Source organism: Mus pahari, chromosome 3 (genome assembly GCF_900095145.1).
Source record: "Mus pahari chromosome 3, PAHARI_EIJ_v1.1, whole genome shotgun sequence".
NCBI lineage: Eukaryota > Metazoa > Chordata > Mammalia > Rodentia > Muridae > Mus > Mus pahari.
In genome coordinates this window covers 69,752,620-69,773,027 of record NC_034592.1, presented here as the reverse complement: position 1 = coordinate 69,773,027, position 20,408 = coordinate 69,752,620, and the positions used below count along the sequence as shown (strand labels likewise).

Sequence of the window (20,408 nt, the reverse complement as noted above, 5' to 3'; positions counted from 1 at the left end):
AATTCTCTGAGGGTCGCTTTTCTCTTTAAAGATCGGATGAGCTCTGCAGAAATGAGGCAAGGATCACTCAGTAAGGAGCCCCCAACTCTAACCCTCACAGCACCACAGGGCTGTGTTCCTACTTTCCAACTGTATGAATGCCAGGAGTATGCTCACTGCTGTGCATCTGATCCCAGAAACAAAGGTCCAGGTTTGTGATTTCTAGAATGAGGCCAGGTTGAACGTGCCAATCAAATGATCTGGCTTTAGATGTTGGAAAGCTATTTGGCTCACCACTGCTGCCCCCAAGGCTAGTTTCCAGCCTCCTCATTAGGTTTTCTGTTTCAGTTAGGTCTCTTCCTCTTGTTCAGACTCGATGAGCACCAGTCCTTGCATGTTTCAGGTCATTTTGATTGGAGATTAAGGGAAGAAGGGATTTGGAGATGAGAAATAAGGAAGTTTCACAAACTTGATCTCATCAACTATTTGCCCAGTCAGTCTAGAAGGACTTCTTATTTAGCTTTGGAGAGATGTCTTATACTGAGCAAGAACATTAGCTATATGAATGGAGTTTGAGCTAATTCCAGTTCTTTAGTTTCCTGACTGGATTTGTACCCTTGGGGAAAAAAAAAGCATGCAGTTTCCTTCAGCTTCCAGTTGTTTCTTTGCTACACGTGGAATATACTATGTCATAAATTATTTAAAACACCACAATAGCATGTAACATTACCCTCTGTGTTGCCATTAACAAGATTATTGATTTTAATGTTTTTGGTGGTGATGATGGCAGCCCTAACTCACCTTAGGTTTATAGGCATAAAGGCTATTGTGGCTGAAAGAAAGATCTTGTTAATGCATATTTGATTATAGTCTTAGTACAACTAATGTTGTAACCTTAGATTGAGGAAGCTTGATTCATTATAGCTAACATGCAGTGCTTGCAAAATTCAAGCATAATTAACTAAATAAAGTTTCATCTTTTGTGTCTTTTGATTTTATTTATGATTATTGGAGGCATAAGACACTTATCTATCCGCCTTTAGGACCTGAGGTATAAATTTATATGCTTTCTAACTTTAGTGAGATTTATCAAAAATTGATGATCTGGCTGAAGGGATTGTAATAGAACCTGGAAATGAAAGAATGAAAATAGGAGATTTTTTTTTTTTTTGCCAGATAGGAGAAGGATTCAGGTAAGTAAATGGCTTCACTAACGAGACCTTACAGACGGTATGGCAGGACGGAGTCAGAGTAAAATAAGTTGTAATTTCAAATGTGAGTACCAGTGTCCCGGGCCACAGGGTAAAGGTACTTGCTGCCAAGTCTTCTCTGGTGAAGATCACCCTTCCCACTGCCAGCTTTCCTCAATTGCCCACAGTTTTTCTGTGTATATTAATCTGTTTTCCCAGATTTACAGTCTACATCCTCTTTGTTGTGTTCTGTTCTTTAACTAGTCTAGACTTTCTAAAATACTTCTTCAGATAAGCTAGAACTATTTTGTATCCATAGCCTGCTGTTTCTCTGATTGTTAGAATCCCATTCTTTGATTAAAGCTGACCGACATATCAGATAAACATTAAATTTTCATCTTGCTTAAATCTATTTTTTTTTCATTTCACACATAATGAGTTGCTTCAAATGTTTCCAGACTCAAAACTGTCTTGAAAAAATTATATCGATAATCTAAAAAGATTTACGATTGGTCTGGATACAGAAGACCAGGAAAGATCTGCTGCCCAGAAGACGAAAGGTCTATGGTACACATAGCAGCAGTCACGAGCTATAGCCTTTCCTCGACAGGGTTCTCAATGGAATGTTTTTACACTTATTTATTTTGTGGTATGCTATATGGGAGTTTTGCATGCATGCACGTCTGCACATCTCTGTGTGCATTGCATGAGGCAGCCGGCAGCAGTTCCTGGCCTGGAAGTGCAGATGAATGGCCATGTGGGTCTCCTGTAAGAGCAGCAGGTATCCTTAACTGCTGAGCCATCTCTCCAGCCCCTCTGCACACTACATTCAGATGAAAACGCTAGCACTCGTGCGGTGGTACTGATTGTAAGTATATTTTCACCAAACATATATTTTCTAATAAGGCACTTAATTGGAAAAAACTACGCTCACGAAAACTTAATTGTCATTGTCTAAAGCCATTTTTGTTAAGAAAAAATTCTTGAGCACAGCTACCTTAGTGAGCTCGGGGTATGGTTTAGTCAGCGCTTCTTGACATAAGCAAACAAATAGCTACTTAGGTTCTCTCTTTCCTCATTAATCTGTGCAGGCTTTCCTGTCCAGGAGAGATTTCTTACAGTCTGTCCTGTGACCTTTCAATCTCAAATTTCCTGGCTGTACAATCTTCACACTTCACCCTCGGCTAAGTGACCCAGCACACACAGGGAGGGAGGAATCACCCTCAAAGTAACTGCCCAGCAGCCCTCGCCCCTTTGCATTGACTGGAGTACCTGTTTCTGCTAGTTTAATGACTGCTCCTCCTTGTTCACACACTCAGTGAGAGGATATGTGTTCTCTGTAAAGAAGAGGGGACAGTGGCCTTACTGTCCATTACCAGCCACAGCAGGTTTCAATCTGCTCTGGGTTTTCTTTTATCACTTTAAGGAACTGGACTTACTAGTAATTAATAATCTAGTCAATTATTTTTATTTTGTAACAAGCATTAGAATTTAGGAACATTAAACATACAGAAAAAGGGAAAAGCAGTAAAAATTGATCATAATCTTATATACAGGAAAACAATTCCCCAGTGAGTTGTCAATAAATTTTATTTTACTTAAAAAATTATCATATAGCAAATGATTAAAAGACTGTAAGTTTCTGCTGAAGGTGTCCAAAAGCATATAATATGTTCAACATAAACATTTACTCAGTAGACCTTTAGCTTATCAAACTTCTCAACTTACAACCCAATAAAACTTTTTATTTACAGAAATCATTTGTAACATAGTCTCTCAGTACTTTGCCCAATGAATAACATATATCATTTTCATTTTTGTGTATGTGGTTCCATATGTATGCATGTATGGTATCTTGATATGTAATACAAATTAATACATTTTTCTAATTTTTTTTCAAAAATTTTTTCGATTTTTTTTAGATATTTTCTTCGTTTACATTTCAAATGCTATGCCAAAAGTCCCCTATACCTTCCTCCCGCCCTACTCCCCAACCCACCCACTCCCACTTCCTGGCTCTGGCATTCCCCTGTACTGGGGCATATGATCTTCACAAGACCAAGAGCCTCTCCTTCCATTGATGGCCGACAAGGCCATCCTCTGCTATATTTTTCAACATTTAACATGATTGTAACCATGATGAAACCTATCACTGATAGTATACAACAATATAATCAGTTTTTCCTTATTAGCAGTACATAAAATAGTTCATCGTAAAATCAAAGGCATTAGATTCTATGTAAGTGATGTTTAATAGAACAGATGAACTATGCATATATTTTAAAGATGTATAATTGTATAAGATATAAATATACATTCACAAGCTATTAAGGATAGAAATACTATGTAGAGTAGTATATATAGAGTAGTTTGTAAATGCAAAAGACATTTACCAAATCATTGATAGTAACTTAACTGGGGGAGGGGAATTATGCAGAAGTTTTGTTTCATATTTTTCTGTTTTGTATTATTTAAATTTTTACAAAAGTTGTAATAAGATTATATTTCTTGTTAGTACTACTTAAAAGGAAAGACTTGTTATTCAATTCCCCCACCCCCCCCAAAAAAAAACCTCAGAAGAAAGCAAGTTCACAGGTCATGCAGAGGTTCATAAACACTAATTTGCCTGTTACAATAAAAGTGCACACAGGAAAGTATTGTGGGGATAAGGTGCAATAAAGCCTTAGTGCAGTAAATATGAAGTTTACTGTATGGATTACAAAGTAAATCTACATAAAACATTTTACTTGAAAACTGGACCCTGGGCCACCTCCTGGTATTTTAGCAGTCACGCTAGACAGTAATGTTTACTAGCAAAAACATAGAAAAGGAGGTGGTTTGGTGTGAAACTTCTCAAAAAAGCCTTCTAGATGGAATCCACTCAACCTGGTGTTGATGGCGGGATCAAGATAGAATACATTTGGCTCTTAAAGTCCCTTTGGATCATGAACAGAAACCAGACAGGTTAGTGTCTTCTTATTGTGTCTTTAATTTCTGTCACTAATCATGATGTAGACCAGAAAATCACAGTATGCAACTACTTCAAAACATATTTTCTTTTATTGTAGATTATCAATATCTGGAATTTAAATAGGTGAGTGTCTACCTATGTCTAGAATAAATTTGTTAATTGAACATAGGCAAACTTATCTTTTTCTTGGGGTACAAAAATATTTCCCTTTCTTACCTCTTGAAATTTAACTGGAGTCAAGGACTCCGAACATCCCGCAGAAACTGTCTGCTTTTTCTTTAAACCTATGATGTATGCTAAAGTCAATAAATGGTAGTCAGAACTAAAATAATCTTAAAAACATGAATCCATTTCAATTTAATCTAAAGTTTATGTTCTAGAAAAATAAATACCTTATAGAAAGACTCCCAAAACAAAATTTACTTAGTGGTAAATTTTGAATTGCAGTCTACTCTGAAAACAGTATTCTCTCCAACATTAGGAACACGATTTTTGATGGGGTCAAAGGTATGTTGTATTGGACCTGTGTAGACAGGGAGTGGTGTCAGGACTAACAGTGAGACAAGCAAACAGTCATGGGTCATTCTTGGGAAGATGCAGAGGCATGGGGTGTGCATAAGCACACTGACCTCAGCTCTCAGAACCATGCTGGCCCCTTTATGCAGAGCTCATGGCGTAGGCAGCAGAAATGTGATGTCTTGGATGGTTAAGTTGGTAATGAAGCTTCCGAAGCACCTGTGCTCCCAAGTGCCTGCTTTCACACAGCCCCTGACTCCCGCTGTCCTGCATTGCATTAAACCCATTTCTTCACTGGCCATTAGTAAATATTTTTGGATTATTATGTGGTTAGAGTAAGAGAAGCTAGAGTCTGTGTGCCTATCATACCTGTGGTCTACCCTCCATGATATGTATTCCCCGAGGAATCTAGGCTGTTCTGGTTTTCACCTGGGATGTAAGCTTTTGATTTCTGGTAACATTCTGTCTTCTTACCGCCAGTGTAGGGGTAATAGTCAGATGAGCTTCTTTTCCACTTTGAAACATGCTTGATTTTGATTATGAAGCTAAACTTGCATCAGTTAAGTGGAGAAGGAGTTGTACTCAGGGAATGAAAATTTCTTTCTGTCCTGAAATAAGGGACCTTAGCATGGGCATTGCTATTAAAACATCGTAATTAACATTACAGTTATAGATCTCGCTATATTAACATACACTCTCTGACACTTACCATGGACTGACTCATCTTGTATAGAAAACACTAACTCAAAATAATGTGTACATTACATATCATTCTACACAAAATTTGTTATGAAATATATATGGTGTTTGCTGGGAAAAAACATAAAACAAATAACATATTCCTCTGTTTATCAGTTTTGCTCACTTGCTTCTAGTTGGCCACATTTGTCTCTGAACCTGGGTGGTGGCTTTGGAGGTTCAGGACACCAAGGTGGTACAGGTGCTCACTACTCAAATTTAAACTGAGGCGTGGTGAGCAAACACGGGATGCCCACTGGAGCTATTTGGACAATAGGAGAAGCCAAGTGCAACATTTCTCTGCTACCTTTAGGATTACTCCCTCAGACTATTTGTGAAAGAAAATGCAAGCGTGTACTGGGAACTTTAGAACCCATTCCCATCACATGTTCTTAACCTGGGTTTCTGATGGAGCACATTCACGTCTGAAGGTGCACGGTAGCAGAGTATAAGATGAGCAGACTAGACACTCTGTGGACATTGCTTTAAAGATCTCAAGGTTTCCTTTCAGAAGCACTGTCTATGTATTTAGCTAATGAGCTAAATGAAACTAAACATTCTCCATTTGATGAGAATGCTTACATTTTGCACGCATTACCTTTTACGTCTCTTCCTATGCATCATTCCATCCCCCGCAGTCCTCCCTAATCGTCTAGGTTTTTACTCAGAATGTCAGTTGCTCTAGCCAGACATTCTGGCTTCTACTTATCTGTCTAGAAGGCAGGAGATGATAAAACTGCGAAGACTTTTCTTACGTGCTGTTTCATTTTGCTTCTTCTCTTTTACAGTATTTTTCCATTTAGGGTTTATGTGCCAAAAGATTGCCTCTTGCTTTCTGCACAGCCTGCTTGCCTTTGTTGGCCATTGGATTCTTCAGTCATATCTCCTGCTCATGAACATTTGTCAGTCTTTCCTTGCATGTGCTGTATGACATCGCACCATCACCACTGCCACTAAAGTTTTCCTCCGTAGTTCAATACCATCCAACACCTTACATTCAGCTTCCATCTACAACCATCAAGCATAGCTGGACAGCTGAAAAGTACCGGCTTGTCCTTCCTGAGAGAAATCACCAAAGAAACTTAAAAAGATGTTACTAAGCACCGCCCCCTCCAGGTTTTCTCCTCAGACACCTCTGCTGTCATCCTTACTATACTAATTGCTTGGTCTTGGTTTTTGAATGTTTGCTGGTCCCATTGACAGACCACGCTATTGATTTCAAACCAGTGTCCTACTGTACTATGGAAATATGAAAAATTTATTTCATATTAACTAATTTGTATGTATTTGTAAATACATAGTTGAAGTTTCAGAAGATAAATTGTTTTAATTGTGTATAACTAGTTTGTTCACATGAATACTAACCACAACAGGCTTTTCTTTTTATCAAAAGTGCTATGTTTTGTTCCTTGGAGAAAAGTCATGGTATTATGGACATTTTAATTTGTTTAACCATATTCTGGGAATTGAAACCCTTGGGCTTTGCAGTGTTTTAATCTTTGTAGGATTCTGCTTTATTCAGAAGACGTGCCATAAAGCCAATCTTCAAGGAATACTAATAAGAAGGCTCCAATTTCCTATTTATAGAACTTACCATACTTTATTGATTTTAAAAAAATCTATCTATCTATCTACCTATCTATCTCTTTATTTATTTATTTATTTATTTATTAGACTATCGTGGCCGTCCCTGGTGTCTTGAACCAGCAGACAGTGGATTATGTAAAGCCAGTGAGAGAAGATTCTACTACAATTCAGCTACTGGGAAATGCCACCGATTTAACTACACTGGATGTGGGGGAAATAATAATAATTTTACTACCAGAAAAGGCTGTCTGAGAGCATGTAAAACAGGTATGAAAGACATGCTTCCCATTAAATCACTAATATTTGGAATGATAATTATGCTGAAATCATGAAATACTTATGAAATAAATATTTCCTTACTTATAAGAAGTAATATAATGATGAAATGACTATTCTCCCACTAACTAAACCTAGATATGGTAGGCATGTTAGCTATAATTGTTCTGTATGTGTATTATTACAAATTACCCATTTACAACAGGTTCACAATTTTAACTTTTTTCTTTTAAAAAGATTTTATATTTTTTTTATTTATGTGTATGTGTGTGCATCTGTATATGGGTGCTCTGTGTGTGCAGGTGTTTGCTGAGTCTAAGTAGGGTATCAGATCCCTGGAACTGAAGTGACAGGGGTCTATGAGGTTCCTAAGGTAAATGCTGGGAACTGAAGCCAGTCCTGTGCCAGGGCAGGGCACACTCGTAATAGCTGAGCCAGCTCTCTGCCCCAAGCTTCTTTCTTAAATATTTAAGACCTAAAAATTTATTTTTAAGACATTTGAGACAGGGTTTCTCTTTGTAGCTCTGGCCGTCCTGGAACTCACTCTGCAGACCAGATTGGCCTCAAACTCAGAGATAGGCTTGTCTCTGCCTCCTGAGTGCTGGGATCAAAGCATGAGCCTCCTCCATGTGTGGCTGAAAGTTCTCTTTTAATACACAAAACCTTAACATCATTCTGCTCCCCCCAAATATAATAATGATATAATAGAATAAAAAGAACATAGAAATTAAATAAAATATTACTCAAATAACCAAATATTTATTCCACATCTATCCTTTTATGAAGGCGATCATGCATGTTTACCTGAGTTGTACTATAGTTACCCAGTCTTGGTGACTATTATACATGCAAAATGACTTTCTTAGGGTGGGACTGGGAAGAAAGGAGGGAGGAGGGACTGCGACTTAAACGTCAAGTGAATACACTAAATAAATATATGTACTTATACAAAAATAGGTTATTTTACAAAAATATGGAGACAAATTAAGTTAGGGAATTTTAGACAAATTCTTATGTGTTCTCTTCTTACTATTATCTTATCATTTATTTATTTATTTTTTTACTGTAGGTCTCATCAAAACAAAGTCAAAAGGAGTAAAGATCCAAAGAAAAAAGGCGCCTTTCGTGAAAGTCGAATATGAAAGCATTAATTAGTGCACATTACATTTTTACATTAGTTTCACTAAATATTCCTATATGGTGCTTTCACTGTGATTTCTACTCTTCTACAAACCAGTGTCTTGTCTCCATTGGTGACCATCTATTAGAAGATATATTTTCCACCGGTTATGATCACAAACATTATGTACCCTTGGCAGTCTAAACCTTTTCGAATGATTTTAATTTTTAACAATGTGAGAAATAAAATCTTTTATCCTGAGCAATAATGTTGACTGTTACACTTATTGTCCCTTGCATCACTCTGCACTTGCTTCCTTACTTAGAACTTGTCGATGATCTTGTTCAGTTAGGAAAGTGCAATCATACACTGTGATTTTTTTATTTGTCAAAGAGAATAGAACACAACATCTTAAGAAACCACGAAAAGGCAGAAGAGATGAATGAGTAGTTGAAAGTATGTACTTCTTTTCCATAGGGCATGAATTCATAGGACAGCACTTTCCTTGGATAGGTAACAGCCATCTGTGATTCCAGTTCCAGTGCTCTGATGTCCTCTTCTGGGCTCCACAGGCACCTGCCCTCACTTGACACACACACACACACACACACACACACACACACACACACACACACTCACACACACACACTCACACACTCACACACACACACAGATACACATGCACACATAAATTAAAAAAAAACCCTGAAGCTTTCTATATTTCCATCAACAATTACGTCAACTATTGTATAAAACTAAACATATTATTAACTATCAATTATAAAATTATACACTGTCTAAATGCTTCCAGCTCAAACTGTTAAGTAGCACTGGGTCCATTTCCACAACAGAAGAAAGAAGAAGAGAAGAAAATTGCAGAATTAGGCACTTATTTAGAGGGCACTGATTTTTCTACCAGTGGTTCTTATTTTATGTTACTTTTATGAAGTTGGTGTTTGTGTTTATTTTCATACTCTTTGGGGATTCCATTCTTTCTAGGCAACTTGATTTGAACACAGGCACATCTGTGTTTGTTTCCTGCATCCTCTCTGCAGCATAAAATCCCTTGTCTTCCCACCCCTCAGGTGATTCACACCACAGTTTCCTAGATAGTGTTACTCAGGACACTGAAAAAGAGCGGCTGGGATAGAGTGGGTCCTAGTAGTTTATTTTATAAAAGGACACCAGGGCAGAGAGCGGAAGATGGATAAAAAAGGCGAATGAGGAAAGAGAGGGAGGTAGGGAGGGAGGTAGGTAGGTAGGTAGGTAGGTAGGGAGGGAGGGAGGGAGGGAGAGAGAGAGAATATAGCAGATGTTCACCAAATAATAGTTTATATTTGTCACTTAATATAGTGAAAAAATATTTAAAAAGTAAAGTTTAAGCATTAGTTTCAATAAATGAATACATTTTGATGAAATTTAAAAATTTCATGAATAATCTCCCAGCAAAATATAGATCAGCATATGATGATACATATGTGCCAAAATCATGAGTAAGAAAGCTTAGTGATCACATTTTACAACCATTCTATTAAAGTGAACGATAGGGACTAAACGCTCCCCATTGCTTCTTAACATACTCCAACAGCCTTAGTTTTATAGGGAACATAAAAAGGCAAGATTCAGAAATTAGTTCTGAATAGTATGCTGTGTCAAAATTCCTTCCACATGTTTATCATAAATAAAAAATCCAAGAAAGCTCCATGGTCCAGGGGGAATGGTTATTAAACTCAGAGGCTCTGACGTCCTGTATGTGTGGATAAGATACTCTATTTTCTCACGGTTTTGAGCCATTTGGATTCATAGACAAAGAGAAGAACAATAATGCTCTTTGGAAGATGATCAGTTATTGGCCATGTGGGGAAGGTGGCGGTAAGACACCCCAGGAAGATGATGAGTAGGTAGTGAAATAGTTTTCAACATTCCCTCAGACTTTTTGTATACACTGTCAACACACTCACCGGGAGAAAGCTTTATCATTTCCCTGAGTGTGACCTGGGAAAGGCTTTGCCCTTCCCTTGGATCTGATGCACTGGGGTCTTTAACCTGGTGGTATCCATGTCAACAATACACACCAATGGAGGATTCACCTCTCCCCGTATATATTGAACACTTCACCCCACTACTGGCCAAAGTTCAGGGAATGTCAAGGAAGAGGAGAGGAAACATGGACTAAGTTAGAGGACTGGAGAAGCTGCATGGAATGCTGTCCTTTGGACATGACATGGCTGTCACAATGAGCCCATAGAAGCTTTGGTTACAAGACCTGCACCAGATCAAGCCAGTTGACATTCCAGCATGGTAGAAGAGAAAGACCACACCCCCATGCCTGGTTGAGAAACTATAAACTGTAGATGCTTGCCGGGAGAGAGCAACTTTTCTTTAGGAGTAAGGACACTGATAGATTCCCATACCCCAAAGATGTCCCTATTAGACATGTGCATATGAGCAGCACTAATTAGACTCAATAAGTTATTAAAAGAGAAAGAAAGGGGAGGGGGGACTTGAAGTGGGAAGAATGGATATGATCACTTCACTTCAGATATATGTATAAACATTTCAAAGGTTCCAAAGAATAAGAATGTTTTAAGCAAAATCTCAAGAGGAGAGAATGTTCCTTTTGGCAAATTTTGTATTCTAGTTGCAGTCTGAATATTTAACCTGGTAGATGATCAACTGATTTGTGCTCAGTGGGTGACTATTCAGAAACTTCTTTCTGGTGATTAAACTTTTGAAGAGTTGTATCTTGGAGATAATGAATATGCACGAAATATAGTCTTTGGGAAAGGTTAACTAAGGTATAAGTTTTGGTCACATCGTTTTGAATGAATACTTTGCATACTTACGTTTGCTTGTCAGAAGGTGAGGGACATTTGCCATTGTGTTAGGAATTGTTGAAAATCTTATTTGTAGTCTTCATCAGCTGTTTAGAAGTCGTACATTGAGCATGTGTGTGCATGCATGTATGTGTGCACATGTGTGTGTGCATGCATGTATGCGAGCACACACACACACAGCGAGAGAGAGAGAGAGAGAGAGAGAGAGAGAGAGAGAGAGAGAGAGAGAGAGAGAGAATCATATCTGTTCTAGTTGTTGAGAGTGAAGAAGGAACAGGACTCTGACTCCCATCAAGTCACAGTGTATTTGAGAACAGTGAACACTAGGTGGCAGGGCAAGACTGCAGACATCTAATGCCTGGACTACCAAAAAACTCCATACCTTCTCACAGGTCTTCAGAGTCTTAATTCAAAACTGCATCATATTACTCTTTATGCATTATGTGTATTGCCAATCAATTTATAGTTATAAATACTTATATTCTAGAGAACGTGGTGGTAGTAAATAAAATGAATGAAAATGTGAAGAAAATAGAATAAATCATAAATACCTAAAGACACATAATTTCCCAAATTATACCGACAGTAGGTTGAATAATAGTGTCTTCTAGTATTGGAAAACATTAAAATTATCTGTCACCTCTGAATTTAGCAATTACTTTATTTCCAGATATATTAGTCATTTACAAAATGACCTATGGGTCAAGATGTCAAATGCAAATTTAAATACAACTTTCATTTTCACAATCAAGATTAGTATTCAAAAACATGAAGCATATCACAACATGTCCAGTATAAATTGCTGCCATGAGAGGATAAAGCATCATTTTCAATGTGATCTAACTCGGTTCCAGAAATAGAATTATTTTAAATCTCTCTGGGAAAGGGCAATTCGGTGTCTCAGATGAACTGCTCACACATTAATTCTTGTTCTTCATTCACTACTCGTTCGTATGTATTTTTTCACTCATAGAGGAACACTCCTGAGCATGGAAGGAGAGCTCCCTTAGAACTGAGAAATTAAACCCCCCCACCAGTCTGCTTACGGCCAGAGCCCACTCCATCTTTCTTAAACCAGGCATTTCGACATTTGTTACATCTAAGTCTCACCTTCCTGTTTGCCAGTCCCTACTCTTTCTTCTTTCAGCAGTCTGTCTTCAGATTCTCAGGGACACCACCAGTCAGACAAGTTCCCACAGGAGTTCAAACCCACCAAGACATAACAAGAATCAGGCTTTGTGAAGAGATAAAATTTTGGTCAGTTCTGATGTAATTTGACTCTCTTGGGGAAAGACATTATGAGACACTGTAGGAAATACTACAGGCTCGTGAAAGCACTTTATTCCATGTGTGGATGACAGGCAGAGGTTGCACATTTTGCACTTTAAAAATCTGACGCACAGCAAAACTCATTAAAACATTATTGTTTTCCTTTGATAAATGATTTGTATAAATATAGTGAAAATTAGTCCTTTAGCTGCAATAATGGCATATTCACTCTCAGGAGACATGGTATTGGGTAAAAATTGTTTTGCCAAATGCAATTAATTATCCTTTGATTTGGAAAAACTCCTAACAACAGTTACTAGGTAAAATAGTATAACATGAAGTCAACTTACTTCCTTAATACATTTTCTTTTTGATGTAAGTGTATAAGAATTATGTGCTTCTCAAATAAGCAAGTTCTTACAGGGGATAGAGTACATTAGATATTTAATTACATTACTTATTTAAAAATAAATAATGATTTTTTCATGATTAAAGCCACAAGAGAATTGCTATTTCAGAATATTGTATCTGAATATTTTCATAAAATAATTTTTAAAATAGTTTCTTTGATGACTCCAGCACATTTACTAGGAATAAACTATCTACACCATGCTCCCTGTGATAGTGTTTTGTTTTGGTTGTTTTAAAGATTCGTGTTTCCAGGCATAGCTATAGAAACTCAAGTGGTCAGTTTAGTCAGTAGAAACCTAAATTTGTCACACATGATTTTGGTTTAAATTGTGTAACATGTGGATATAAGACTTTTAATTAGAATCCTCTTGATTAGTTGCCTTGTGAGGCATGCATGGCCCACCTCATCAGGGGAACCCATCACTTTATTTAGAGACTTTGGTACCTTTGAGCTACATCAAGGACCACAATGGAGACTGCAGGTCCTGCAGTAACATTTTAACGTGGACAAACGTCACCGTTCCTCAAAATGACTTTCATCTGTGCATCATTACTCACTTTACAGAAACACAGACATTGCATGGAGGCACTCTGAGTGGGAGCACTGTGAAAGGGGTCCTCTGCATGGGAGCACTCTGAGTGGGAGTACTCTGTGTGGGAGCACTCTGAGTGGGAGTATTCTGCGTGGGAGCATTTTGCATGGTTTATGCCCTGCGTGGTTATACTGGTAGCATTCTTCTATGCTTTGCCCACTCTTTTAAATGGTTAAAACAGAAGACACATCTTATTTGGTCTTAATTTCCTGAAAAATAACTATTCTTAGTGTTCATCTGAAAGTACAAACTTGATTACCACTAATCAGATAATTTTAAGTAGCTTCAGTGTGTTCTGGGGAAAGATTACAATATAAAACACATGTAGACTACATAAGACTGAATGAATGTACTAATAATACCCCCTTGGCTCAGTATCACCTAACTGATTTTTGGAAATAGTTTCATTTAGCTTTGCCATAGCTATGCAAACATTTGTGTCATACTAAAGCACACACTTGAGAAGTTTTCTCAATCTTTTCACTTGTTCCTACATGTCTCAGCACAGTCCAGCTTCCCAAAAGTCCTTATAGCATGTATTAATGTAGCGTGTATTCATATTTTTTCATGTTCATAATATGGTAACTCTTAGTGACCTTATTATTGAGAAGTATGTCTACTTTTCTTTCTATGAAAGACACATGTATGATACTAACAATAATTATTCAGAGTCTTCATGGACCATAGCCATAAACCTATGTACACAACCAACAATTTATTCTAAACACTACAGGTTGTATTAAATTCCCCATTTACAACAGCACTGTATATATCTAATATACAGGAGTGATCTTTGAGTGGCTTGTGACCTTTCAGGCATCATCTAAAAGAACGAACCCCTTCGCTTACTAAGACTCTGCTATGTTTGAACAAATCCAATGAGTCTGGAAACGTCTGTAGCTTTGTATACACCAGTCTGTGTCTCAGAGGTCAGATATTCTTAGAAACGGATACATGAATATATATGATGATCATTTAGAAGTTAAAATCTAGTATTTGTTTTGCCTGAACTTTAAGCTGTAAACATCATACCTAAACGTTCTGTCAAGATTGTCCCAGCAAGTATAAACATCTGCAAGGGGACAAGATTACTCTCTACTGCTTTCCTCCTGTGTCCCTGTGTAATATGTGAGTCCACATCAGAACTCTGTGGTTTAACCCAAGAATGTTTTTTTTTTTTTTTTTTTTTACTGTTTTTTTGATTAATGAGTTATTATTTTAGGAGGCAGTAGTGATTTACAATGCTGACTTTTCACCCCATGAGCTGAAGGAAACAGCACAGGAAAATATAATTCAACAGTTCCCTATAGAAAGCAAAACTAAAGTGCCCACAAAGTAACTTCCCAGTTTATCACCGTCTCTCAAAACTACATTGTGTAGTTCAGTTTCTTACATAGAGTTTCCATTTTCAGTGATTGAGATTGTCAATTATTTCCCATAGTTTTATATGGAGGCATCCTATTCTATATATGTATACAGAATTAAAGATTCTGTAATAAATTTCCTCCATGGATCAAGATAGGAAACGTTTAAAAATGGCGCTGTCTTTCAGGAACATGATATTCAGAGATTCTGCATCCTGTGTCTTTACTGCCCTTACTCATCTGCTAGGACTCTGAGCTCCTCATCGGCGACTTGGTTATAGTAGCTTACCCATTAGTCTGTTCCTCCGGGGTGAAGCAGCAAGACTGTAGTAGCTAGTTAGAATTGCTTAGTTGGTCATTACAGTAGCTTGCCATTTTCTATGTTGATTCAAAGTTTAAACAGATACATTATATTATTTTATCCATCCTTTCCAGTTTTTACGTGAGACATTTGATGCAAAGGTCATGTGACTTTTAGTGTTGTCTGGCTTCAGGAGTTATGATTATTGCCAAATCTCATAATTTATCATATTATATAAAACCAACAAGTATATTTCAGGTTTACAGGCTTTTTTTTCCTGATCATACACAATGATTTCTTATTTTTATGATATGTTTAGAGATAAAACTTTTTTTTAAAAAATTGAAGTTCATTTATTGTATGAAATTATTTCATAGTATCATGTTAAACTAAAGCCACCTTTCCTTGAAGGTTATTTTGAGGTACAAATAGTATAACGTTTAGATTATATACAGTGACATAATTATATCATCATAATTAAATATAATATAGTTATATTATATTTAAAAGTATGTACAGTGATTTCATACTCTATGCACAGTCTGGCTTTACAGTACATACAACTAAGGAACTCCTAGAAAGGACAGCACGAAGCCTCTTCATCTTCTTATGAAAAACCGATTGTGGAATTGGATCACATATTAGTGCTCAAAATTGAGTCCGAAGGAATTCCGATGCTCAAAATTCCATGCACATTTAAGAAGAAAGATGTGACTGATAAATTGTTCCTGGTTGTTCTGTGAACTCTAATTCAACACCCACCCACACCCACACCCCTAACTCCTTTGATTCTTTTACACTAAGATCGCCTTCAAATCACAGGCAGCAAGTTCTAACAGAACTCAGTCTAGGTGAAAGGCAGCCAGCTTTTGCTGGTAACAATGTGTTCATACAGCAAAGGATCTCTGTCTGTTCAGGCTGCTTCTTGCTCTTGTCAGAGTGAGAAGGGAGCTGCTGCTCCTTTCCTGGGGTAAGCTATTTGAGAAAGAAAGTAACCTAACACTAAGTGCAGGCGGGGCGGGGTGATGTAACAGGAAGCTGTGATGTTTCCCTTCTGCTGCTGATCGCTTACAATCTGACAACACTCCCCATCTACTCAGAACAAGCTCTCTCTTCGCAGTGTGCACTTCTGCCTTAGGACCGCGGGCTCTGTTGCCTGGACCTCACGCTGCCTGCAGGACCACATTGCAAAGCTTTGACTCTTCCACACCTCGCCTCCGGGAAACTCTTGTGCAGTATCTCAGAAAATCAAACTCCCTCCTGAGACTATTCACACAGAATTTCCTTAGGAGCTGTACCGGGTAAGTGCATTATTCAACATAAACGTATGTATTCTCAGCACTATTCTTAGATAGTATGACAATGTTTCTAACAAGAATTTAGTAAGTGGCACTGAAATAATGTTGGAATTGCTTCATTTATTCTACAAAGTGATACTAGAGTCTTACTCTAGAATGCATACAAAATCTATTACTGGTGCATAAGAGTATTTATAGTGATACTTTAGAAAATAAATTTCCAATTAATAACGATATGAGCGGGCTATAAGGCAAGTTTCTGAACAAATACCTTAATCAGGAAACAATGCCTTTTTAAAGTTAGTTCTACTACCAGCTCAAGTCCTGACAGCTGGAAAACATTTGTACCCCAGGAAGGGTCTTTAAATTTTCCACATAATCAGTATTCTAAGGAAGGGATGGCAGAAGACTCACGGGGTCCCAGAGTCTTCCTGTGTGGCTGAACACAAAGCTGGATTAAGAAGAAAAGCCACCGGCTTGGACTTCAGTTTGCTTTCCGCTTCTTTTGACACTTACACCTCTAACTAGGGAACCAATGGAATTTTCATTGTTCTTTGTTGCTAGATTTGTGTAAATACCCCACTTTTGGTTTTCCTTTGTTTTTGTTGTTGTTTGTATTGGGTTTTTTTTTGGGGGGGGAGGGAGAGGTTCATGAATTGTTTCCACTGTATTAAGATCATGGGTGTCTTACAAATAAGGTAAGGGGAAAACAAAAAACAAGACAAAACAAACAAACAAACAACCCAACCAACAACCAACAACCAACCAACCATAAACCCCACAACTGCCCAGGGTGAAGAAAGTGTAGTGATTTCTGCATTACTTCATGGTTTTTAAACTCTTAAGCTTAGAGTTGTGTTACTTCAATTATCCTGGAAACTTGTGGGGGAAGAGTGTGAAAGGAGTCTCCATAAATACATAAACAGAGACACGATAAGCAAGTGGATTAGCTCATTAAGCAGAGGAATTAAATTAGATTTTCAGCGATGATGCTGAGATGAAGCAGCTGCAGTGGTCTCTTGCCACAGTACAGACTGTCCTGAGAATCTAAGGAGCTAATGCCTACTTAACAAGTGGTTGTCAGAGCAGCATCACAGATTATTGCTAAGGAATGGAAGACATCAGCTTTGGATTCAAATTGTGTTTATTAGCATAATTTATTAAATTCTATGTTTTCTTACTTAAGAGCAATATACTGTAAGATGCCTTTCAATGTTAGCATTCTGAGCTCAGTCTCTAGTAGTCTGGCAAATAAACAGTACATTACAAACTCATCCTGAGTAACTCCTCAGTGATTTTTTGGCTCAGTTTCCACATGTTTTTCAATGTAATGGAAACATTAATTTGTACACTTGTAATTTTAAAAGCTTTGCAGCTGATTTATGTTTTTATTATTTTTAAAATTATACTGAGTTCCCTGATGTATAAAAACAGACAAGGTGTGTTTAAGATAGGACTTGTTACAAATAGTCATTAGGTAACTGGAGAAAGAAATGAAATCAACACATTAAATAACCAATGTCATATATAGGAACAGAAATTGAAAAGCATTATTCTAAGCCAGATGATTTTCTTAAATTAAGTATTATATTAATAAACTATTGTAAATTAGTACCTCCACAAACTCTGCTGATTTTTTTGAATTAATGTCCAAAGCATATAATCATCTTGTATGATTTATTTTAATATCCTCATCTATATTTATAGCATCATTTAAAACAGTCCTTATTACCAAAAGTCATAGCAGAAAAATGTCAGGCAATGAATATTGATGGTCATTAGGCAAAGAAATTATCTGAGTTAATAACAAGGACATTAAAATAGGAATTTATATCCTTCTAGAGTACATGTGGCTTTTAAAATGAGTAAACAATGTCTGAGAATCAAACCATGATTTTTCTTTTTTTTTTTAATTTATTTTATTAGATATTTTCTTCATTTACATTTCAAATGCTATCCCGAATGTCCCCTATACCCCTCCCCCACCCTGCTCCCCTACCCACTCACTCCCACTTCTTGGCCCTGGCTCAAACCATGTTTTTATCCGCAATGTCAGTTTAACTAACTAGCAATATTTCCTTGTAGCATCCAATTTAAAAAAAAATTAACGGATAAGTTCCAAATACGTCAATTAAAAACACAGAATTCACAATAGTCGTGACCCACGTGATCTGAAATACGTTTTACCTAAAATGTTCTATTTGTGACTCGATATATTTAGATGGCTATTTGGAGCCAGTACAATAGTAACATGTTAGCAGTTTTATCTCTGCTTACATTTTGATAGTAACTATTTATTCAGAATTGTTTTGAAATTTTGTAGATAAATTAATACAATCACCTTTAGAGTATCAAAAACAAATTCACTAAACAAAAAAATCCTTTACATGTTTTATGTACAACTTTGAATGAATCTAGTCAAGTTAATTCTGATTTTAGAGGTACAGTGGTGCCACCTTTTCAGAATATAAATAGAGTCCAAGAACTTAAGTCCTTGCCTTTGTTTGGGATATAGAAAACTTTTAAAGCATTAACGTAAATTACGTCTTACAATAGTGTTAATGGAAGACAGGAGGTCAAGACCGCAGTACAAGTTCTCTCTGACTTATTCTGAATTTTAGAACTCACCACTGATGATGAGTAACTGGTCCCCAACTGACAGGAGAACAAGCATTTCTCCAGGTGCAGTTTTGGAGTCCAGTCTTTGGATGAACACTAAACACACACTTTTTTTTTTCTTGAATGTAATCTTTTTTTTTTTAACCAAAGAAATATACTACAGTATTAAATTATTTAAAAATCTCATTTAATATGTAAAAGTATTCTGATGCAATTGTGTAGAGACAAAACTTCGTGAAACTACAAATAGATCTGCATCCTAGCGAGGTTTGCTAGTCATTTCCTATGAAACATTTCCATTTGTTGTCATGGAAATTCTCTTCCTGCCTAAAATCTTTCTTTAATGGCAGCTGCACAAACTCTAAGTACCCGTAGTTTGCCCATTTTAATTTTTAGGTAACCGGAGAAAGAAGTAGGAACAATACATTAAATAATTCAATGCTTTTGTTAGTTTTAAATTTGTGTGTAATTTTGAATATATAACATCATAGTTGAATGTTAACTGGAACAATAGGTGGAATACAATTAATTACAAAATTTAGAGAATAAGTATGAAGTTATGTTTCAGGAACAATGAAAAAACATGTGAATATAAGTCTTAATAATATCATAATACTTATTTGACAAGAGAGCATACATTTTGTATTCCATTGCAATTCTTAGGAAAACAGAAATTTCTCAGTAAATCCAGGTGATGATTTTTCATGAGTAATTAGTATTATGATATTTGCCAGTAAATTGGTTCAAGCCAAATAATCTCAATACATTTTAAATTAATTCAGTTTTTAAATGAATAAGTTATCTTAGGGAAAAGAAAAAATTAATTTTTAAAGTTAACTGAGTTAGGATTTCTGAGTTTGCTAGAATTATTATCTTGTGATACGTTACACACACACACACACACACACACACACATTCAAGAAAAAAAAAAAAAACATGTTTAGAGTTCATCCACAGACTGGACTCCAGAACTGTACCCAGAGAAGTGTTTGTTTTCTCATCAAAAAATTAACTGGGTACCAGTTACTCATCTTCAATTTAAATTTTAAAATTCAGAATAAGTCAGGAATTAAATTTGTTTTTTTAAGACAGGGTTTCTCTGTGTAGTCCTGGCTGTTCTGGAACTCACTCTGTAAACCAGGCTGGCCTCAAACTCACAGATTCACCTGCCTCAGCCTCCTGTGTACTGGGATTAAAGGTTTAAATTGCTACTACCCAGTGACAAAGTATATTTGTACAACTTCTTTCTTTCTTTCTTTCTTTCTTTCTTTCTTTCTTTCTTTCTTTCTTTCTTTCTTTCTTTCTTTCTTTTTTTCTTTCTTTCTTTCTTTCTTTCTTT

General features: G+C 36.6%; 2 protein-coding genes across 5 annotated transcripts in view; both read left to right on the top strand.

Moving 5' to 3' along the window:
• Nucleotides 1-8,633, top strand: part of Tfpi (tissue factor pathway inhibitor) — a 44,667-nt gene extending 36,034 nt beyond the window's left edge. For all 3 annotated transcript variants that reach the window (XM_029537065.1, XM_029537064.1, XM_029537066.1), the window contains exons 8-9: nt 7,069-7,248; nt 8,327-8,633. In XM_029537065.1, the coding sequence (XP_029392925.1) occupies nt 7,069-7,248; nt 8,327-8,412 (266 nt within the window). In that variant the 3' untranslated portion in view covers nt 8,413-8,633. The remainder of the gene's footprint in view (nt 1-7,068; nt 7,249-8,326) is intronic.
• Nucleotides 8,634-16,242: 7,609 nt separating this feature from the next.
• Calcrl (calcitonin receptor like receptor) overlaps nt 16,243-20,408 on the top strand; it is a 93,645-nt gene continuing 89,479 nt past the window's right edge. For both annotated transcript variants that reach the window (XM_029536797.1, XM_021193109.2), the window contains exon 1: nt 16,243-16,453. The gene's annotated coding sequence lies outside the window, so the exon portion shown is untranslated. The remainder of the gene's footprint in view (nt 16,454-20,408) is intronic.